Source organism: Taudactylus pleione, unplaced genomic scaffold (genome assembly GCF_031769625.1).
Source record: "Taudactylus pleione unplaced genomic scaffold, aTauple2 ptg000997l, whole genome shotgun sequence".
NCBI classification, from domain to species: Eukaryota; Metazoa; Chordata; class Amphibia; order Anura; family Myobatrachidae; genus Taudactylus; species Taudactylus pleione.
This window is the reverse complement of record NW_028285398.1, coordinates 1309271-1333213: the sequence shown is the minus strand read 5'-3', so window position 1 is coordinate 1333213 and position 23943 is coordinate 1309271. Positions and strand designations below refer to the sequence as shown.

The window sequence follows — 23943 nt, the reverse complement described above, 5'->3', positions numbered from 1 at the left end:
GTATAGGGAGGCGGCTGACGCCACTGGCTCCCCGTATAGGGAGGCGGCGGACGCCACTGGCTCCCCGTATAGGGAGGCGGCGGACGCCACTGGCTCCCCGTATAGGGAGGCGCCTGACGCCACGGGCTCCCCGTATAGGGAGGCGCCTGACGCCACTGGCTCCCCGTATAGGGAGGCGCCTGACGCCACTGGCTCCCCGTATAGGGAGGCGCCTGACGCCACTGGCTCACCGCATAGGGAGGTGCCTGACGCCACTGGCTTACCGCATAGAGAGGCACCGGGTGCCAGTGTCTGGGCTTTTTGGGCACTCAAACCATGACTTTAGACAGGTTTAGTTGTTGTAAATGGCTAAACCCAGTCTATTTGGGTGCAACATGTGCAAGAAGGATGCCTAAAACCAGTTTAATATGGCCAGCTTGATCTTCCGTCTCGTTAGAGGAGAGATTGGATGCGATAAAACAATTGAATGGCCCCGCTGTGTATATAGTAGCTGCAGCATTGATTACTCTGTTTACCATGTCAGTATTATTGGTGCCTGGGGAACTGTCCGGCATTGTGTATATTACAGTCCTGCCTTTGTACTGTACAAGGTCAGGGAGCTGTGCTGCCCTGTTAATGTCTTACGTTTATCTGCAGTGCAGGACTGTACGCAGTGTTCCTGAACCGCCGGTGGAAGACGTGTGTGCAGGTTTTAGTGCCCCGGAGACTAATACGGCCATCTGTTACCCGTAGGAAATCTGCACTTTCACACGGACGGAATCCAGGACACGAGCTTCACTCCCTTATTTTTAAATAATTTTCTAGAACTGGTCCAAGCCGCTGCTGGTGACCACCAGTGACATGTCCCCCCTTCTCTGACCCATGGAGCTTCCATCGTTTCCTGGAGCTCTGTGATAGAATCTGGAGGGGGAGACACCATAGTGGAGAAGACGGGAGTATAGTGAATTCCCTAGGTACCCCTGTTGTAGCGGTCTGAAGCTTTTTGTGCCCTGGGTCATGGAATGGTGAGGATCCTGGGGTGGGGGACCCCATTAAAATACTACGTTATAGGGGACATCAAATAAAGCGTAGATGGGCTGTCCATTGGCGGTCTCGCCATTTAATCCTGCACATTTCAAAATGGTGGCAAATACTGTATAATCAGTAATTTGCCAGGGCTGAGCTCCTGAGTGTCCAGCAGCTATAGTGCATCCTTATGTTATACAACAGTATTTATTATTCTATAACGTCCATTTCTGAGCAGGTGCTGAAATGACCATGAAGATGGATGGTTTCCCCACAATTGGGCGAGTGCTGGTACCAGGTTGGGGAGTCTCTGTGCCCAGCAATCTGTTATTGTAACCCCTTATACAGAGAATAGTAACCCCTCGTACTTGGAACCCTCAGTATTTATTAATAGGGGCTCCTCAGATTATAACATAATCCCTTAGTTATGAAATGAAGTAGTGCTTAATGGGAAGTGCAGACAGAAAGGATCAGTCATTGCCTGAGTGAGACTGTAGACAGGGATAGTGCAGGAGAACCAGAGAGTGGAGGGCCCTGCTCATCACCACTTACAGTCTATGGGACTATCCACATTACCCATATTTCTAAGTGACTGTTCCACCCAGACAGGGCAATATACTGATCTCTCTTCTGCCCGACAGGGCAATATACTGATCTCTCTTCTGCCCGACAGGGCAATATACTGATCTCTCTTCTGCCCGACAGGGTAATATACTGATCTCTCTTCTGCCCGACAGGGCAATATACTGATCTCTCTTCTGCCCGACAGGGTAATATACTGATCTCTCTTCTGCCCGACAGGGCAATATACTGATCTCTCTTCTGCCCGACAGGGTAATATACTGATCTCTGTGCAGCCTGACAGGGTAATATACTGATCTCTCTTCTGCCCGACGGTAATATACTGATCTCTCTTCTGCCCGACAGGGCAATATACTGATCTCTCTTCTGCCCGACAGGGCAATATACTGATCTCTGTGCTGCCTGACAGGGCAATATACTGATCTCTGTGCAGCCTGACAGGGTAATATACTGATCTCTCTTCTGCCCGACAGGGGAATATACTGATCTCTCTTCTGCCCGACAGGGCAATATACTGATCTCTCTTCTGCCCGACAGGGTAATATACTGATCTCTCTTCTGCCCGACAGGGCAATATACTGATCTCTCTTCTGCCCGACAGGGCAATATACTGATCTCTCTTCTGCCCGACAGGGCAATATACTGATCTCTGTGCTGCCCGACAGGGCAATATACTGATCTCTCTTCTGCCCGACAGGGCAATATACTGATCTCTCTTCTGCCCGACAGGGCAATATACTGATCTCTCTTCTGCCCGACAGGGCAATATACTGATCTCTCTTCTGCCCGACAGGGTAATATACTGATCTCTCTTCTGCCCGACAGGGTAATATACTGATCTCTGTGCTGCCCGACAGGGTAATATACTGATCTCTGTGCAGCCTGACAGGGTAATATACTGATCTCTCTTCTGCCCGACAGGGTAATATACTGATCTCTGTGCAACCTGACAGGGTAATATACTGATCTCTGTGCTGCCCGACAGGGCAATATACTGATCTCTGTGCTGCCCGACAGGGTAATATACTGATTTCTGTGCTGCCTGACAGGGTAATATACTGATCTCTGTGCTGCCTGACAGGGTAATATACTGATCTCTGTGCTACCTGACAGGGTAATATAGGGCTCTCCGTACAGCCTGACAGGGTAATATAGGGCTCTCCGTGCAGCCTGACAGGGTAATATACTGATCTCTGTGCTGCCCGACAGGGCAATATACTGATCTCTGTGCTGCCCGACAGGGCAATATACTGATCTCTGTACAGCCTGACAGGGTAATATAGGGCTCTCTGTACAGCCTGACAGGGTAATATAGGGCTCTCTGTGCAGCCTGACAGGGTAATATAGGGCTCTCTGTGCAGCCTGACAGGGTAATATAGGGCTCTCTGTACAGCCTGACAGGGTAATATAGGGCTCTCTGTACAGCCTGACAGGGTAATATAGGGCTCTCTGTACAGCCTGACAGGGTAATATAGGGCTCTCTGTACAGCCTGACAGGGTAATATAGGGCTCTCTGTACAGCCTGACAGGGTAATATAGGGCTCTCTGTACAGCCTGACAGGGTAATATAGGGCTCTCTGTACAGCCTGACAGGGTAATATAGGGCTCTCTGTACAGCCTGACAGGGTAATATAGGGCTCTCTGTGCAGCCTGATAGAGTAATATAGGCCTCTCTGTACAGCCTGACAGGGTAATATAAGGCTCTCTGTACAGCCTGACAGGGTAATATAGGGCTCTATGTACAGCCTGACAGGGTAATATACTGATCTCTGTGCTGCCCGACAGGGCAATATACTGATCTCTGTGCAGCCTGACAGGGTAATATACTGATCTCTGTACAGCCTGACAGGGTAATATAGGGCTCTCTGTACAGCCTGACAGGGTAATATAGGGCTCTCTGTACAGCCTGACAGGGTAATATAGGGCTCTCTGTGCAGCCTGTCTCCGTCTGTGTACATGAAACAATGATTTTCAGTTCTCCAAGGCTTTCTGATGGGATATTGTGATTAATACAAATTTAGCATTGAACGTGTGTAAGTTGGGTCTGTGACCTTAGGGCAGTGGTCAGGGAACAGGGGTAAATTACCCCACATGGGGTAAAAATGAAATTCCTGGGGGTAATGGACGGCCGGGCATGCATTTGAAACATCCTATAATTCATATGCATGCCCGGCTGTGCCGCAGGGAGGCTCTAAGCCGGACGCCCCCTGAGATGTTATTACCAGCGGGCGCCTGGCTCCTTCCCTGCAGCGCCACGTTAGCCGGAGGCTGGAGTTCTCTTCTGAACTCCAGCTTCCGGCTCTCTCCATGCGCACTATGGGAGAGACGGCATGACTTCTCTCCCATAGTTCCGAGGAGCAGCCGGGCGGACAGGACAGCGTCGGATGCAGGAGCGGGGATTAAGGTAAGTGTTTTTTTTTTTTGTACAAGCGGCACTACATGGGCACTATATGGGGGCACTACTACAGGGGCATTATATGAGGGCACTATTACAGGGGCACTACTACAGGGGCATTATATGGGGGCACTACTATATGATTTCCTTTCAAATTAAGGGAGAAACGTTGACATATCTAAATATATTTTGGAGTAAAAGGTAAAAAAGTTCCCTGACCCCTTCCTTAGGGTAACGCGGAGTGGAGGGTCTTTACATGAAACAGAGGTGTGGTGGTACTCCCAAGATGCTATCCAGGGAAACAGCAAAAATAATGATCTAGTGCAAAGGTTCCCAAACTTTTTTTGAATCATGGCAAATGTTTGTTATTGGGAATAACTGAGAAAAATGTAGTAAATTAGTAAAGTGAAGTAAATTGTGCTCACCTGTCATCCATAGGTTCAGTTATGTGGTGGTCGACAGATGTGAGCTTCTGTTTGTCCACGTATTTACATTACGTTGACCATAAAGTATTTTATTTGGTGCTAGACCATTAACCTGAGGCACCCCTGCAAGTGTCCCGAGGCACCCCATGGTGCACAGTTTGGGGACCACTGATCTAGTGTTTATTCTAGCACCCTGCACCTGTCACAGCCCGTGTAGTTCCTCTCTCCTGCCTGGTGTGTCACTCTGCTCTGGTGCTTCTAGCACACTTTGGTCTGTATCTCAGCAGTTTGTTACAACAGCTGAGGGTGCTAGAAGCACCAGAGCAGAGAGCGACACCCCTGGCTGGATAGAGGAACCTCACGGGCTGTGACAGGTGCAGGGTGCTAGTAGTATGAATACTAATGATGGTTGAGGACAGATTATGTTGCATATGTGTGTTCCGTTACATTCAGGTGAATGACAGCTGTTGCCAAATGCTGGTGATTATTTGGTAACATTCGTGGCTGATGTAACTATGTAAGAACAATCATTTATAACAATATAATAATCACTGAAGCAAAACAAAATAGTGGTAAACCAGTGAAATAAAATAATTTAAAACTCAAAAAATGGAATGCAATAAGTAAGTGATATAAGAGAAAATAAATGAGATAAGTGAAATAATGTGTGTTGTGTAGGGGTTTCCTGCTCCCAGCGTGCTAGGCTGCTGTGGGCGGTCAGTAATCCGCTGCTGTTATAGTCTCACGTCCATGTTGTCACAATGGTGCTGTGGTCTGAGCTGTGGGTCCCTCCCGTATTGGTCAGAGACTGCGCCGTGTTGTGGGCCCCTCCCGTATTGGTCAGAGACTGCGCCGTGTTGTGGGCCCCTCCTGTATTGGTCAGAGACTGCGCCATGTTGTGGGTCCCTCCCGTATTGGTCAGAGACTGCGCCATGTTGTGGGCCCCTCCCGTATTGGTCAGAGACTGCGCCATGTTGTGGGTCTCTCCCGTATTGGTCAGAGACTCGGCCATGTTGTGGGTCCATCTCGTATTGGTCAGAGACTCGGCCATGTTGTGGGTCCATCTCGTATTGGTCAGAGACTCGGCCATGTTGTGGGTCCATCTCGTATTGGTCAGAGACTCGGCCATGTTGTGGGTCCCTCCCTTATTGGTCAGAGACTCGGCCATGTTGTGGGTCCCTCCCGTATTGGTCAGAGACTGCGCCGGTCAGGGTTCAAATCCAGAGCGCAGGACCCCCCAAAACTGGACCAGCCAAGCTGCCCCAGGGCACCACCATAGTAAGAAAAGTGCAGTGTAAAGAGATAGTTAAGAGCAGCCACAGCTACATATAAAAAATGAAAATAAAAAGTGAAGTACATGTATCAAACAAACAGTGAAGGGTTAAAATGTGTTATAAAAAAAAATGTGTTATAATGCGGTGTCCTGAAACAGATCAACCAAAGCAATCTAGGGGGACCCACGCCCCAAAAAAGAACCAAAGTTGCACTACAGTAACTTGTAGGACTTACCTAGAATTGTGCCTAATGGCATATACATTCCCAGACTCCATGCCTTTAAACCAATAAGGAAGGGGTGCTAGTGCAGACTCAGGGCGTCTCCAAATTACTGATAAAATATTAAGTACAATAAAATGTTGCAATCAATAGAGGTTTTTAGCATAATCATGGCCATAGTAAGCTGCGGCTGCTCCTAGCTATCTCTTTTACACTGCACTTTTCTTACTATGGTGGTGCCCTAGGGCGGCATAGCTGGGCTAGTTTGGGGGTGTACTGCGCTCTGGATTTGAACCCATGTATGTTAGGGACCTACCCTAAAGAGGTTACCCGGATGTGGTGGGTAGGCCCATAACCTTGGCCATGATTATGCTAAAAAACTCTATTGATTGCAAAATTGTATTGCATTTATATATTATCAGTAATTTGGAGTTGTGCACCTGAGACTTGTCTGTTTCTGTGGACACATGAGAAAACCTCAGAAATAATTACCTAGAGACAATTTACCATCCACAACTACATATGTGTTCACCTACATCTATCCTCAGTACGCCATTCAGCGCAACGACACGTCAGGCGTCTTTTTTTTGCTGAAAGTGCATCTTAGTGGCAATGTGTGACCAGGATGCACCAGGAGACTAGTGAGTAATGTGATGTGTGACACCTGTATATCTGTGTGCTCCTGAGTCTGTATATGGGAGACTGCGCTGAGTAATGTGATATGTGACACCTGTATATCTGTGTGCTCCTGAGTCTGTATATGGGAGACTGCGCTGAGTAATGTGATGTGTGACCCCTGTATATCTGTGTGCTCCTGAGTCTGTATATAGGAGACTGCGCTGAGTAATGTGATATGTGACCCCTGTATATCTGTGTGCTCCTGAGTCTGTATATAGGAGACTGCGCTGAGTAATGTGATATGTGACACCTGTATATCTGTGTGCTCCTGAGTCTGTATATGGGAGACTGCGCTGAGTAATGTGATATGTGACACCTGTATATCTGTGTGCTCCTGAGTCTGTATATGGGAGACTGCGCTGAGTAATGTGATATGTGACACCTGTATATCTGTGTGCTCCTGAGTCTGTATATGGGAGACTGCGCTGAGTAATGTGATATGTGACACCTGTATATCTGTGTGCTCCTGAGTCTGTATATGGGAGACTGCGCTGAGTAATGTGATATGTGACACCTGTATATCTGTGTGCTCCTGAGTCTGTATATAGGAGACTGCGCTGAGTAATGTGATATGTGACCCCTGTATATCTGTGTGCTCCTGATTCTGTATATGGGAGACTGCGCTGAGTAATGTGATATGTGACACCTGTATATCTGTGTGCTCCTGAGTCTGTATATGGGAGACTGCGCTGAGTAATGTGATATGTGACACCTGTATATCTGTGTGCTCCTGAGTCTGTATATGGGAGACTGCGCTGAGTAATGTGATATGTGACACCTGTATATCTGTGTGCTCCTGAGTCTGTATATGGGAGACTGCGCTGAGTAATGTGATATGTGACACCTGTATATCTGTGTGCTCCTGAGTCTGTATATAGGAGACTGCGCTGAGTAATGTGACACCTGTATATCTGTGTGCTCCTGAGTCTGTATATGGGAGACTGCGCTGAGTAATGTGATATGTGACCCCTGTATATCTGTGTGCTCCTGAGTCTGTATATGGGAGACTGCGCTGAGTAATGTGATATGTGACCCCTGTATATCTGTGTGCTCCTGAGTCTGTATATGGGAGACTGCGCTGAGTAATGTGATATGTGACCCCTGTATATCTGTGTGCTCCTGAGTCTGTATATGGGAGACTGCGCTGAGTAATGTGATATGTGACACCTGTATATCTGTGTGCTCCTGAGTCTGTATATGGGAGACTGCGCTGAGTAATGTGATATGTGACCCCTGTATATCTGTGTGCTCCTGAGTCTGTATATGGGAGACTGCGCTGAGTAATGTGATGTGTGACCCCTGTATATCTGTGTGCTCCTGAGTCTGTATATAGGAGACTGCGCTGATTAATGTGATAGGTGACCCCTGTATATCTGTGTGCTCCTGAGTCTGTATATAGGAAACTGCGCTGAGTAATGTGATACGTGACACCTGTATATCTGTGTGCTCCTGAGTCTGTATATAGGAGACTGCGCTGAGTAATGTGATATGTGACACCTGTATATCTGTGTACTCCTGAGTCTGTATATGGGAGACTGCACTGAGTAATGTGATATGTGACACCTGTATATCTGTGTGCTCCTGAGTCTGTATATGGGAGACTGTGCTGAGTAATGTGATATGTGACACCTGTATATCTGTGTGCTCCTGAGTCTGTATATAGGAGACTGTGCTGAGTAATGTGATATGTGACACCTGTATATCTGTGTGCTCCTGAGTCTGTATATGGGAGACTGCGCTGAGTAATGTGATATGTGACACCTGTATATCTGTGTGCTCCTGAGTCTGTATATAGGAGACTGCTTCAGCCAGTCCGACCATGTACTGTGCTCTTCTGTATGACACTGGTGTAGCACATGGCTCCTATATACAGACTCAGGAGCACACAGATATACAGGTGTCACATATCACATTACTCAGCGCAGTCTCCCATATACAGACTCAGGAGCACACAGATATACAGGTGTCACATATCACATTACTCAGCGCAGTCTCCCATATACAGACTCAGGAGCACACAGATATACAGGTGTCACATATCACATTACTCAGCGCAGTCTCCCATATACAGACTCAGGAGCACACAGATATACAGGTGTCACATATCACATTACTCAGCGCAGTCTCCCATATACAGACTCAGGAGCACACAGATATACAGGTGTCATATCACATTACTCAGCGCAGTCTCCCATATACAGACTCAGGAGCACACAGATATACAGGTGTCACATATCACATTACTCAGCGCAGTCTCCCATATACAGACTCAGGAGCACACAGATATACAGGTGTCACGGAGGTGGACTGATGTGCACAGTGGCTTGTGTGCGGCTCTACAGATCCGTCCACTTCTGAATCTTGCCCCAAGTACTGTAGCTATTATTGCAAAACTATTTTCAGTGTGGGGTAAAATCTGTATCATTTATAAGACACAATGGGGAACAGTGAGAAGGAAATATAATGTCTGCACTGTAACAGTGTGTTGGATAGGCTGTAACTCTTCCTATCTACATTAGTGTTGTGGAATATTATTCAGGTAGGATGTGGCATTTACATATTGCTCAGTTGATAGTAAGGGGCCTAATGTGCGCCAAGAAAACCCTTCTCCCGCGCCATTACACCAGCAGTCTGAGCCGCTGGCTCCATAAAGTCCTATTTACACCAAATTCTGCCCCCGCCATCTGCAGGTCACAGCAGAAAGGGAGATTCATCAGGCGGAGTGTAGGCGATCCTGCGCCCACTGTGCCCGGTGTGGTCTTCTGCTGCCATGGCCCATTCTCTTCATGGTGTCATGTACTGTGCTCATCTGTATGACACTGGTGTAGCACATGGTTATTCCAGCTACTGACCCCTTCCTCTCTGCTTCAGCCAGTCCGACCATGTACTGTGCTCTTCTGTATGACACTGGTGTAGCACATGGCTATTCCAGCTACTGACCCCTTCCTCTCTGCTTCAGCCAGTCCCACCATGTACTGTGCTCTTCTGTATGACACTGGTGTAGCACATGGTTATTCCAGCTACTGACCCCTTCCTCTCTGCTTCAGCCAGTCCCACCATGTACTGTGCTCTTCTGTATGACACTGGTGTAGCACATGGCTAGTCCAGCTACTGACCCCTTCCTCTCTGCTTCAGCCAGTCCCACCATGTACTGTGCTCTTCTGTATGACACTGGTGTAGCACATGGCTATTCCAGCTACTGACCCCTTCCTCTCTGCTTCAGCCAGTCCGACCATGTACTGTGCTCTTCTGTATGACACTGGTGTAGCACATGGCTATTCCAGCTACTGACCCCTTCCTCTCTGCTTCAGCCAGTCCGACCATGTACTGTGCTCTTCTGTATGACACTGGTGTAGCACATGGTTATTCCAGCTACTGACCCCTTCCTCTCTGCTTCAGCCAGTCCGACCATGTACTGTGCTCTTCTGTATGACACTGGTGTAGCACATGGTTATTCCAGCTACTGACCCCTTCCTCTCTGCTTCAGCCAGTCCCACCATGTACTGTGCTCTTCTGTTTGACACTGGTGTAGCACATGGCTATTCCAGCTACTGACCCCTTCCTCTCTGCTTCAGCCAGTCCCACCATGTACTGTGCTCTTCTGTATGACACTGGTGTAGCACATGGCTATTCCAGCTACTGACCCCTTCCTCTCTGCTTCAGCCAGTCCCACCATGTACTGTGCTCTTCTGTATGACACTGGTGTAGCACATGGTTATTCCAGCTACTGACCCCTTCCTCTCTGCTTCAGCCAGTCCGACCATGTACTGTGCTCTTCTGTATGACACTGGTGTAGCACATGGTTATTCCAGCTACTGACCCCTTCCTCTCTGCTTCAGCCAGTCCGACCATGTACTGTGCTCTTCTGTATGACACTGGTGTAGCACATGGTTATTCCTGCTAGTGACCCCTTCCTCTCTGCTTCAGCCAGTCAGACCATGTACTGTGCTCTTCTGTATGACACTGGTGTAGCACATGGTTATTCCAGCTACTGACCCCTTCCTCTCTGCTTCAGCCAGTCCCACCATGTACTGTGCTCTTCTGTATGACACTGGTGTAGCACATGGCTATTCCAGCTACTGACCCCTTCCTCTCTGCTTCAGCCAGTTCGACCATGTACTGTGCTCTTCTGTATGACACTGGTGTAGCACATGGCTATTCCAGCTACTGACCCCTTCCTCTCTGCTTCAGCCAGTCCGACCATGTACTGTGCTCTTCTGTATGACACTGGTGTAGCACATGGCTAGTCCAGCTACTGACCCCTTCCTCTCTGCTTCAGCCAGTCCCACCATGTACTGTGCTCTTCTGTATGACACTGGTGTAGCACATGGCTAGTCCAGCTACTGATCCCTTCCTCTCTGCTTCAGCCAGTCCGACCATGTACTGTGCTCTTCTGTATGACACTGGTGTAGCACATGGTTATTCCAGCTACTGACCCCTTCCTCTCTGCTTCAGCCAGTCCGACCATGTACTGTGCTCTTCTGTATGACACTGGTGTAGAACATGGTTATACCAGCTACTGACCCCTTCCTCTCTGCTTCAGCCAGTCCCACCATGTACTGTGCTCTTCTGTATGACACTGGTGTAGCACATGGCTAGTCCAGCTACTGACCCCTTCCTCTCTGCTTCAGCCAGTCCCACCATGTACTGTGCTCTTCTGTATGACACTGGTGTAGCACATGGTTATTCCAGCTACTGACCCCTTCCTCTCTGCTTCAGCCAGTCCGACCATGTACTGTGCTCTTCTGTATGACACTGGTGTAGCACATGGTTATTCCAGCTACTGACCCCTTCCTCTCTGCTTCAGCCAGTCCCACCATGTACTGTGCTCTTCTGTATGACACTGGTGTAGCACATGGCTATTCCAGCTACTGACCCCTTCCTCTCTGCTTCAGCCAGTCCCACCATGTACTGTGCTCTTCTGTATGACACTGGTGTAGCACGTGGTTATTCCAGCTACTGACCCCTTACTCTCTGCTTCAGCCAGTCCCACCATGTACTGTGCTCTTCTGTATGACACTGGTGTAGCACATGGCTAGTCCAGCTACTGACCCCTTCCTCTCTGCTTCAGCCAGTCCGACCATGTACTGTGCTCTTCTGTATGACACTGGTGTAGCACATGGCTAGTCCAGCTACTGACCCCTTCCTCTCTGCTTCAGCCAGTCCAACCATGTACTGTGCTCTTCTGTATGACACTGGTGTAGCACATGGTTATTCCAGCTACTGACCCCTTCCTCTCTGCTTCAGCCAGTCCCACCATGTACTGTGCTCTTCTGTATGACACTGGTGTAGCACATGGCTATTCCAGCTACTGACCCCTTCCTCTCTGCTTCAGCCAGTCCGACCAGTCTCCTCACCCACAGGACTGGCACTGACTGGATGTTATTTGCCATGTGCAGCATTCGTGCTATGGGCACCGTGTGTATATAAAAGCTGGAAGAGAGGTGGATACAGATGTTATTGGGGCTCCCATTGTAATTGCAGGGGGCTGTGGAAACGGGTTATGGATTGTCTGGTGCTTTAATGTACAGTAATTTCCGTGTGTGTGATATTTGTGCGCTATACTTGTAGATAACTCGCCTCATGCTGTTATTACTGCGCCTCATTCAGAGTCAGTCCCATGCGTAAGGTCAGACCTTGTCTTCTGTCTCAGATTGTGATTGGTCACGCTGGACACGCATCTCTGCTTACCGCTCCTTTTTGTTTTGTTTCATGTCTGACTTGCGACTCTCTACTACTGTGGGGCTGGATTGGGCATATAATTGCAGAAAGTGGGTGTGAACGTGCCTACATTGGGCATGCAGTCACTACGAAAGTACTGTACGGGCTTGGTCTGAGCGTGTGGCCTAAGGTTAAGACAAATATTGCCATGGAAAAGTCTGAAACGCAGCCTCCTGAAGGGGTCCGAGCAGCGTCAGGTCTGCAGGAGTTCTGAGGGGTACTCTATGCTTGGACTTGTTTTAGGGGAAACAGAATGCCCGTTAACAGGCAGCAAGTGGTACAACGGGCAGGGAGAGAGAGGACTCAATTCCTGTATGATGTGTGGGGGGGGAGCGATCACACCAATCACACACCCCTCCCAGGATCACATTTTTCTTGTAAGGTACGAGGCCCACACAACCCCAATTTGCCCATGCCCCTAGCACTCGGGCCCGTCGCTGCTCTTGACGGCCGAGAGAAGGAAGCCGCAGCCTAGTAGAGTGAGCCGCAGCCTAGTAGAGTGAGCCGCAGCCTAAGGGAGGGAGCTGCAGCCTAGTAGAGTGAGCTGCAGCCTAGTAGAGTGAGCCGCAGCCTAGTAGAGGGAGCCGCAGGCTAAGGGATGGAGCTGCAGCCTAGTAGAGTGAGCTGCAGCCTAGTAGAGTGAGCCGCACCCTAAGGGAAGAAGCCGCAGCCTAGTAGTGTGAGCCGCAGCCTAAGGGAGTGAGCCGCAGCCTAGTAGAGTGAGCCGCAGCCTAAGGGTGGGAGCCGCAGCCTAGTAGAGTGAGCTGCAGCCTAAGGGAAGGAGCCGCAGCCTAAGGGAAGGAGCCGCAGCCTAGTAGAGTGAGCCGCAGCCTAGTAGAGTGAGCCGCAGCCTAAGGGAAGGAGCTGCAGCCTAAGGGAAGGAGCCTTAGCCTAGTAGTGTGAGCCGCAGCCTAGTAGAGTGAGCCGCAGCCTAGTAGAGGGAGCCGCAGCCTAAGGGTGGGAGCCGCAGCCTAGTAGAGTGAGCCGCAGCCTAAGGGAGGGAGCCGCAGCCTAGTAGAGTGAGCCGCAGCCTAAGGGAAGGATCTGCAGCCTAGTAGAGTGAGCCGCAGCCTAGTAGAGTGAGCTGCATCCTAAGGGAAGGAGCCGCAGCCTAAGGGAAGGATTCGCAGCCTAGTAGAGTGAGCCGCAGCCTAGTAGAGTGAGCCGCAGCCTAGTAGAGTGAGCTGCAGCCTAAGGGAAGGAGCCGCACGCTAAGGGAAGGAGCCGCAGCCTAGTAGTGTGAGCCGCAGCCTAAGGGAGTGAGCCACAGCCTAGTAGAGTGAGCCGCAGCCTAAGGGTGGGAGCCGCAGCCTAGTAGAGTGAGCCGCAGCCTAACGGAGGTAGCTACAGCCTAAGGGAAGGAGCTGCAGCCTAGTAGTGTGAGCTGCAGCCTAGTAGTGTGAGCCGCAGCCTAAGGGACTGAGCCGCAGCCTAGTAGAGTGAGCCGCAGCCTAAGGGTGGGAGCCGCAGCCTAAGGGAGGTATCTACAGCCTAAGGGAAGGAGCCGCAGCCTAGTAGAGTGAGCCGCAGCCTAGTAGAGTGAACTGCAGCCTAGTAGAGTGAGCTTCAGCCTAAGGGAGGGAGCCGCAGCCTAGTAAGGTGAGGCGCAGCCTAAGGGTGGGAGCCGCAGCCTAGTAGTGTGAACTGCAGCCTAGTAGAGTGAGCTTCAGCCTAAGGGAGGGAGCCGCAGCCTAGTAGAGTGAGCCGCAGCCTAAGGGTGGGAGCCGCAGAGTAGTAGAGTGAGCCGCAGCCTAAGGGAGTGAGCCACAGCCTAGTAGAGTGAGCCGCAGCCTAAGGGTGGGAGCCGCATCCTAGTAGAGTGAGCTGCAGCCTAAGGGAGGTAGCTACAGCCTAAGGGAAGGAGCCGCAGCCTAGTAGAGTGAGCCGCAGCCTAGTAGAGTGAGCTTCAGCCTAAGGGAGGGAGCCGCAGCCTAGTAAGGTGAGCCGCAGCCTAGTAAGGTGAGGCGCAGCACAGTATCTGAGCACACGACTGAATGTGACTAGGTCGCAGGGATGTGACTTTTAAAAAAGAAATGGCAAATTTCAATTAAGTTTCAGCGTAATTGTGAATAAGGCCCTTAACGCTAGGAAAGCGCATGTGGTTAGATCTGCCTGTTACCCCCCAGCATTGCAATGTGACCGGATCTAAGCACTCTCCATACGTAGCACTTACCCTCTTGTATCATACACCTACTTCCATATAGCGTTACACGTGTGATCAGGGCCTCTAACCTCACTGTCTGCCTGTTACCCCCAGCAATGCTGTGTGACCGGATCTAAGCACTCTCCATACGTAGCACTTACACTCATGTATCAGACGCCTACTTCCATATAGCGTTACACATGTGATCAGGGCCTCTAACCTCACTGTCTGCCTGTTACCCCCCAGCATTGCTGTGTGACCGGATCTAAGCACTCTCCATACGTAGCACTTACACTCATGTATCAGACGCCTACTTCCATATAGCGTTACACATGTGATCAGGGCCTCTAACCTCACTGTCTGCCTGTTACCCCCCAGCATTGCTGTGTGACCGGATCTAAGCACTCTCCATACGTAGCACTTACACTCATGTATCAGACGCCTACTTCCATATAGCGTTACACATGTGATCAGGGCCTCTAACCTCACTGTCTGCCTGTTACCCCCCAGCATTGCACAATGTAATACTCTAACCCTGTAAATAATAATAATATGACAGCCTGTTTGCACTTTTGGGGAGTGGGATAAGACATTGGGGACTGCTAGGGTGAGCTAGAGGTGCACTCATATCTTCCGTAGAATGACAGCACCACAGACTGTGGCCAGAATAGGAGCACAGACAGGCACATGAACAATTGTGATGGGAGTAGATGAAACACACAGATTCCCCAGCAGTAATTCTCTCCTGTACCCCCACCCACCCACGGTGTGCAGGGAGGAGCACACAGCAGGCTCCTATGTGCTTGGGAAGGGCAGCTAATTACTTGCTGATTGCAGACTGGGAGCCAGAGTATAGGACAGCAATAGGTGCTCTTCCCCCTATTGTCAGGTAATCAGTAATCTCCTGGTGTAACTTGAGGAGTCACATTTCTCAGCCCAGGCCACGCTCCTTATCCAGGCCGTCCACCTGGTTTCCAGCAGCTGCGGAGTTAAAAGTTCTCTCCATGCCCCTGTTCCCAGAAGACACTGCAGGAGCAGAATGTTTTGCTGCGGGCCGCCCTGACCCCGTGATGTCACAGTCACATGACGTTGGCTGCTGTGTAACCAGGCCCTCTCTCTGCAGGCTCCTTTGCATGAAACCTGAGCAGTTCCTGGTATACACAGGTCAGCAGCGCTCACTCCAGCACTGGCAGGGCCTACTGATCTGGCTCACTCACCCCCCCCCCCCCCCCCCCCTTCTCCAGGCCTGGCATGGCTGACAGGGGGATGAGACCAGAGCACTGACTAAGGCCTAGGAAGGGGACAAGACTTCCTGTGAGAGTTCCCCCCGGAGAGAAGGGACACCTTCCTGGAGACGTGACACACAATGCAGAGCTGAGATCAGCAGCGTTTGGAGTAAGGTGTACATTCCTCTTCCCTCCAGATATGGGATCCAAGGCACAGTCCTTTGCCTGCAGTGCTAGTGAGGATGTCTGGCAGCGCAGGGGTTACTCTGCCCCCCTTCCCCAACATTACTTCTGTCTGAGCTGCCACCTCTGCTGGGTTACTGCCCTGGTAGTAGAGGGGGGTTCTATAACTTTTACACCCTTAGGTGTTCGTGTCCCTTGTAGCAGATGCAGGATTGCAGAGGTACATGGGCTTGGCTGGGCCATGTGAGCCCCTGCTTCCATAACAGGACAATGCAAGGTCTGTCCCCTGCCAGGCAGGCAGCACTCAGACATAGAGAATAGAGTATGGAGATCCAGTTGCAGATGGTAGAGGTGGGAGGGGGTTGGTGGTGGAACCATTCTGTGTAAGCTCTCTAGATGACATCAACAATTCTGTGTACTCGGCCATACAGCAGGGATCCGGCCTAGCCAGGGAGGATGGAGGCTGCTCTGCTCGCCTCACTTACCCACCCCAGCTCCTAGGAGGTAATGGGAGCTACTGCACAATTACTCCCCCCATGCCGGCTAGACAGAACAAATTATGGAGTATAGCTCTCTGTATTAAGGGTAAAAAGTCGTAGTGGTGCCGCCTCTATCTGATGGGGCTTCTGCCACTTACAATATCCAAAATGTCTTCACTTTCTCTGTCTCAGCGGTTTTCTAAAGCAAATGTTGTTTTTCCATATAAATGCTTTTTTTTTTAAAGAAGATAGAAAGATGCTAGGGACTTGGAAGATGTATTGCAAGGGTGGCCCACCCAGACCTCCAGGGCCCCTAACATTACATGTTATGCAGACCACCTAGCTGGTGCACAGGTGTTGTCCTAGTCACATTATAAAACATGTGGTGCATTCATTCCTAACCGACACGTTCTACAGATCCACAGGTGCTCTGAAAAACACAAACTGTTAGGGGTCCTTGAGGACCGGTTGGGCCACCCCTGGTGTATTGTGTTACTAACTTTGGTGCGCTTTCTCTCCTAGGCCCGTCCCTGCAGTTCATCATGGGCGACATGAAGACCCCTGACTTCGATGATCTCCTAGCTGCATTTGACATCCCAGACATGGACGCTAATGAAGCCATCCATTCCGGGCCCGAAGATGGAGATGGAGAGGTCAAGACCTCCCCAGGAGATGCAGTGAACACCGACCATGGTCTTCCTCATACAGACATCACCACTGTCAGTGTCATAGTCAAGAACACGGTATGTCCCGAGCAGGCGGATTTGCTGGACATCCATGGAAAGGACATGCAGAGCCTTGGGTCTCGGCTCCTTCAGAATGGATTCAACAGTCCAGACACGTCGCGGTCATCTGCGCAGACACCTGTGGCTTCAAATGGTGGTGAGGGCTGGACAGTCAGGGCCAAAGGGAGTAAACCCATAGACTTATTCACTGACTTTACCCAAGTGGATAATCCCATGGATGGTCATGTGTCTGATTTGATAGACAAGCCACGAGATGTGAAACTAAAGGAGAGGCCTATTTTTGAGTCCCCCGACTCAGTTCTCGGCCCTTCCTCTGTCGATTCGCCCTTGGAAAACAGCCACAATCTGACGAGGGTCATACCACAAGCCTTTAGCATTGGTAAGATCACCTCAGGTGGTGGACCTTTGGGACTGTGCCTGGGAACACAGCCCGTCAAGGAGGAGCCTGAGGAAGAAAAAACAGGAAGCCCTCCAGCACCAAGAGACAGTTCATTAGAAGAATTGACGTGTGTCGCTGTTCATTACCCCACAGGGGAACCTCCAATAGCTTCTAGGACTAGCCCAGAACAAAAGGCAGAGGATGTTACTAGCAATCTCACTGTAGAAATGAGCCCTCTGAACATTGCAGAGGACAAGACCCCCAAGACTGCTACAAAGTCTAAGCCATTTGTGGAGCTCACTGACACCCCAAAGGAGTCCAAAACAAGCCCTGCAGCTGAAGATCTGGGAGTGAAAGAGGAAGCTTGCTGGAGTCCCAGAAGCTTGGATAGCGATATGGACGAGGAAGAAGGCATTAGCTCCCCTTCATCCAACTCCTCGCGACCACTCAAAGTCCGTATCAAAACCATAAAGACACAATCCGGGAGCATCACAAGGACGGTCACCAGAGTTTCCTCCGACTCTGATGCCGTTACTTCTGTCCAAATGTCCGAGGAGTCTCCCCAGCCTCCAGTTTCTGAATCTAGCCAGGAGAATGCTGTAGACCCAAAACAAGATGTTAAAGTATTGTCTCCAAAGGAGAAAAGCGATATTCCCAGCCCAGCCAAAGTGGAGGGGACTCAGGTGGTGAAACTCCCGCTGGGCAATGGAGTAAAGCTCCAGGGTTCCTTACTTCCTGTGTCCACCATTCAGAATGCCAGCAGTGTGATGCTGATGGCAGCCAGTGTTGCCCAGCAGAAAGCAGTGGTCATGCCTGCAAAGGCCAATAAGATCATAGCCAAGAACATCATTCACTTGGTGCAGCAGCCTTTGCCCACTACTACCCCCCTCGCCAATGTAACCCTGACCAACCAAGTGTCCAGCAGCTCCGCCATCACCACTACATCTAGCCCACAACGCAATGCTACGGTACTGATGGTGCAGTCCCAAAAGCCAGCACCAACCGTAGCCGGCACAGTCATCTCTCGTACGCAGTCTAGTCTGGTAGAGACGTTTAACAAAATTCTCAATAGCAAGAATCTACTTCCCACGTACAAGCCAAACCTGACCCCGCCAGCAGAGTCCAGCCTTAGCTTTCCGCAGTTTGGCTTTCGCTGCTTGGAATGTGGGGACTCTTTTGCCCTGGAGAAGAGTTTGGCCAGGCACTACGACCGGCGGAGCATGAGGATTGAGGTGACCTGTAATCACTGCACAAAACGTCTGGTTTTCTTCAACAAGTGCAGCTTGCTACTGCATGCCCGAAAGCACAAGGACAACGGTCTGGTCATGCAGTGCTCACATCTGGTCATGAGGCCAATCGCTTTGGAGCAGATGATTGGGCAGCCGGATGTCACACCCTTGGTGTCTGTGGCTGTTCTGACCCCAGGAAATGCTTCTACTCCTGGCCCAGCTCAGGAAACTGCAGCTACAGCCAGCCCAAGCAGTGACTCCGCCATTCTGCCAGATCAGTCCACCTACTGCACATTCCGGTGCCTGGAGTGCAAGGAGCAGTGCAAGAACAAGGCAGGGCTGGCACTCCACTTTCAGCAGACCGTAGCTCCTGCAGCCAATGGCAGCACGGTAAGTGGCAGAGACATAGGGAAAAGAGTGTGTGATGTCATCTATAACTACAGTGATGGCAATATAGGGGGATGTAGCCTGTGATGTCATCTGTAACTACAGTGATGGCAATATAGGGGGATGTAGCCTGTGATGTCATCTATAACTACAGTGATGGCAATATAGGGGGATGTAGCCTGTGATGTCATCTATAACTACAGTGATGGCAATATAGGGGGATGTAGCCTGTGATGTCATCTATAACTACAGTGATGGCAATATAGGGGGATGTAGCCTGTGATGTCATCTGTAACTACAGTGATGGCAATATAGGGGGATGTAGCCTGTGATGTCATCTGTAACTACAGTGATGGCAATATAGGGAGATGTAGCCTGTGATGTCATCTATAACTACAGTGATGGCAATATAGGGGGATGTAGCCTGTGATGTCATCTATAACTACAGTGATGGCAATATAGGGGGATGTAGCCTGTGATGTCATCTATAACTACAGTGATGGCAATATAGGGGGATGTAGCCTGTGATGTCATCTGTAACTACAGTGATGGCAATATAGGGGGATGTAGCCTGTGATGTCATCTGTAACTACAGTGATGGCAATATAGGGGGATGTAGCCTGTGATGGCATCTGTAACTACAGTGATGGCAATATAGGGGGATGTAGCGTGTGATGTCATCTGTAACTACAGTGATGGCAATATAGAGGGATGTAGCGTGTGATGTCATCTATAACTACAGTGATGGCAATATAGAGGGATGTAGCGTGTGATGTCATCTGTAACTACAGTGATGGCAATATAGGGGGATGTAGCCTGTGATGTCATCTGTAACTACAGTGATGGCAATATGAGGGATGTAGCCTGTGATGTCATCTGTAACTACAGTGATGGCAATATAGAGGGATGTAGCCTGTGATGAGCGGTGGCACATGATGATACAGACATTAGTGAGCGGTGGCACATGATACAGACATTAGTGAGCGGTGGCACATGATGATACAGACATTAATGAGAGGTGGCACATGATGATACAGACATTAATGAGCGGTGGTACATGATGATACAGACATTAATGAGAGGTGGCACATGATGATACAGACATTAGTAAGCGGTGGCACATGATACAGACATTAGTGAGCGGTGGCACATGATACACACAGTGAGCGGTGGCACATGATGATACAGACATTAATGAGCGGTGCACATGATGATATAGACATTAGTGAGCGGTGGCACATGATACAGACATTAGTGAGCGGTGGCACATGATGATACAGACATTAGTGAGCGGTGGCACATGATGATACAGACATTAGTGAGCGGTGGCACATGATGATACAGACATTAGTGAGCGGTGCACATGATGATACAGACATTAGTGAGCGGTGCACATGATGATACAGACATTAGTGAGCGGTGGCACATGATACAGACATTAGTGAGCGGTGGCACATGATGATACAGACATTAGTGAGTGGTGGCACATGATCATACAGACATTGAGCGGTGGCACATGATGATACAGACATTAGTGAGCGTGGTACACGATGATACAGACATTAGTGAGCGGTGGCACATGATGATACAGACATTAGTGAGCGGTGGCACATGATACACACATTAGTGAGCGGTGGCACATTGATACAGACATTAGTGAGCGGTGGCACATTGATACAGACATTAGTGAGCAGTGGCAAATGATAATAACATAGGAGCATTAACGATTGGGTCTGCCTTGGTATTTTGTCTTTCAGGTGTGTTCTCTTTGTCCCATGATGATGCCAAACTGGTGTAGTTTTAAAGCCCACCAGCGCATGCACAGGCAGAACCCACCCAACGTGTGCCCTGAGTGTGGAGGTAACTTCCGCAGAGAGAACTTTCAGAGCCACCTGAAGGAGAGCTGCCTGCACTTCTCACGCAGGATCGGCTACAGGTACCAGCGTGACCTCTCTTCTTCCTGTATAACATAGCGCCACCTCCTGGTGTAACAGCATCTCTGCCCTTCTCTCCCAGGTGCCAGAGCTGTGCTGTCGTTTTTGGAGGAGTTAATTCTATCAAGTCTCACATTCAGACATCTCACTGTGAGGTCTTTCATAAGTGCCCTATTTGCCCCATGGCTTTCAAATCTGCACCCAGTGCCCACGCCCACATTTTCACCCAGCACCCAGGATTCAGCAATCAGCAGGCCAAGTAAGTGCAGATGTTGTAGTGCTCCATGGCGGGACTATGGTCTATGCGCAGAGTTGTGTTGCCTCATCTGAGTAATCATACTTTACTAATGAGGGCAGGGATCCGCTTTCAGGCTGCAGGGATCTGGGACTTAGGAGTGATTTAATTGGTTCCGTTCACTAATGTAATATTTTCTGTCCTCACCAGGATGATCTACAAATGCGCCATGTGCGATACAGTTTTTACCCACAAGCCTTTGCTTTGCTCCCACTTGGATCACTCCCATTTCGACCAGCAGTTGGGAAACCAGAGAGTGAGCGTATTTAAATGTCCGGACTGTCCCCTCCTCTTTGCACAGAAGCGTACGATGCTGGAACATCTAAAGGTATGCACCTGTCACATGCACTTACAGTGAGTCTGAGTGTGACCGCGCGCCTTTAATCCATCCCATGTCCTTGTGCCACAGACCACTCACAATAGTGTGGTGAAGGAGGATCCCCCCCAACCCCCAGAGCTTCTTACGCCCAAGCCGGAGCCCACCGAGGTCCCAGTGAGCAAACCGTCTGATCCAGAACCGGAGCCTGAGGTAGAGTCGTCTTCCTCGTCAGACCCCCCGAGCTCCCCCGAAGTGAAGAAGAAGGGGAAGGCAAAAGAAGTACGAAAGCCAGAGGGTCCAAGGCAGAGGAGCAACTGCTGGACCTGTGGGATCTGCCATTCCTGGTTCCCGGAGAGGGACGAGTATGTGGTACACATGAAGAAGGAGCATGGAAAGGTCAGCAGGTGGCTATAGGCACAGATATGGGGTGGCTGCTTATTGGGGTGTGTAGAAAGGGGCAAAAGGGAGGAGGATGTTGGGGTGTGTAGAAAGGGGCAAAAGGGAGGAGGATGTTGGGGTGTGTAGAAAGAGGCAGAAGGGAGGAGGATGTTGGGGTGTGTAGAAAGGGGCAGAAGGGAGGAGGATGTTGGGGTGTGTAGAAAGGGGCAGAAGGGAGGAGGATGTTGGGGTGTGTAGAAAGAGGCAGAAGGGAGGAGGATGTTGGGGTGTGTAGAAAGAGGCAGAAGGGAGGAGGATGTTGGGGTGTGTAGAAAGGGGCAGAAGGGAGGAGGATGTTGGGGTGTGTAGAAAGAGGTATAAAAGAGGCGGGTGTTGGATGTATACAATGGGGTAGAAGGGAGGAGGATGTTGGGGTGTGTAGAAAGAGGCAGAAGGGAGGAGGATGTTGGGGTGTGTAGAAAGAGGCAGAAGGGAGGAGGATGTTGGGGTGTGTAGAAAGAGGCAGAAGGGAGGAGGATGTTGGGGTGTGTAGAAAGGGGCAGAAGGGAGGAGGATGTTGGGGTGTGTAGAAAGAGGTATAAAAGAGGCGGGTGTTGGATGTATACAATGGGGTAGAAGGGAGGAGGATGTTGGGGTGTGTAGAAAGAGGCATAAGAGAGGCGGGTGTTGGATGTATACAATGGGGTAGAAGGGAGGAGGATGTTGGGGTGTGTAGAAAGAGGTATAAGAGAGGCGGGTGTTGGATGTATACAATGGGGTAGAAGGGAGGAGGATGTTGGGGTGTGTAGAAAGAGGTATAAGAGAGGCGGGTGTTGGATGTATACAATGGGGTAGAAGGGAAGAGGATGTTGGGGTGTGTAGAAAGAGGTAGAAGGGAGGAGGATGTTGGGGTGTGTAGAAAGAGGTATAAGAGAGGCGGGTGTTGGATGTATACAATGGGGTAGAAGGGAGGAGGATGTTGGGGTGTGTAGAAAGAGGTATAAGAGAGGCGGGTGTTGGATGTATACAATGGGGTAGAAGGGAGGAGGATGTTGGGGTGTGTAGAAAGAGGTATAAGAGAGGCGGGTGTTGGATGTATACAATGGGGTAGAAGGGAGGAGGATGTTGGGGTGTGTAGAAAGAGGTAGAAGAGAGGCGGGTGTTGGATGTATACAATGGGGCAGAAGGGAGGAGGATGGTGGGTTGTGTAGAAAGGGGCAGAAGGGAGGAGGATGTTGGGGTGTGTAGAAAGGGGCAGAAGGGAGGAGGATGTTGGGGTGTGTAGAAAGAGGTATAAAAGAGGCGGGTGTTGGATGTATACAATGGGGTAGAAGGGAGGAGGATGTTGGGGTGTGTAGAAAGAGGCATAAGAGAGGCGGGTGTTGGATGTATACAATGGGGTAGAAGGGAGGAGGATGTTGGGGTGTGTAGAAAGAGGTATAAGAGAGGCGGGTGTTGGATGTATACAATGGGGTAGAAGGGAGGAGGATGTTGGGGTGTGTAGAAAGAGGTATAAGAGAGGCGGGTGTTGGATGTATACAATGGGGTAGAAGGGAGGAGGATGTTGGGGTGTGTAGAAAGAGGTATAAGAGAGGCGGGTGTTGGATGTATACAATGGGGTAGAAGGGAGGAGGATGTTGGGGTGTGTAGAAAGAGGTATAAGAGAGGCGGGTGTTGGATGTATACAATGGGGCAGAAGGGAGGAGGATGGTGGGTTGTGTAGAAAGGGGCAGAAGGGAGGAGGATGTTGGGGTGTGTAGAAAGGGGCAGAAGGGAGGAGGATGTTGGGGTGTGTAGAAAGAGGTATAAGAGAGGCGGGTGTTGGATGTATACAATGGGGTAGAAGGGAGGAGGATGTTGGGGTGTGTAGAAAGAGGTATAAGAGAGGCGGGTGTTGGATGTATACAATGGGGTAGAAGGGAAGAGGATGTTGGGGCGTGCAGTT

The 23943-nt window shown here is 50.1% G+C and overlaps 1 protein-coding gene across 2 annotated transcripts in view; it reads left to right on the top strand.

Moving 5' to 3' along the window:
• The window catches only part of ZNF687 (zinc finger protein 687), a 50245-nt gene that overhangs the window by 7693 nt on the left and 18609 nt on the right, over positions 1-23943 (top strand). Inside the window, exons 1-6 of one of the 2 annotated variants that reach the window (XM_088461008.1) lie at positions 15696-15838; positions 16854-19075; positions 20830-21008; positions 21089-21265; positions 21452-21629; positions 21711-22016. In XM_088461008.1, the coding sequence (XP_088317134.1) occupies positions 16874-19075; positions 20830-21008; positions 21089-21265; positions 21452-21629; positions 21711-22016 (3042 nt within the window). In that variant the 5' untranslated portion in view covers positions 15696-15838; positions 16854-16873. Of the gene's footprint in view, positions 1-15695; positions 15839-16853; positions 19076-20829; positions 21009-21088; positions 21266-21451; positions 21630-21710; positions 22017-23943 lie in introns of those variants that run through there. The other variant, XM_088461007.1, reaches the window with a different exon arrangement.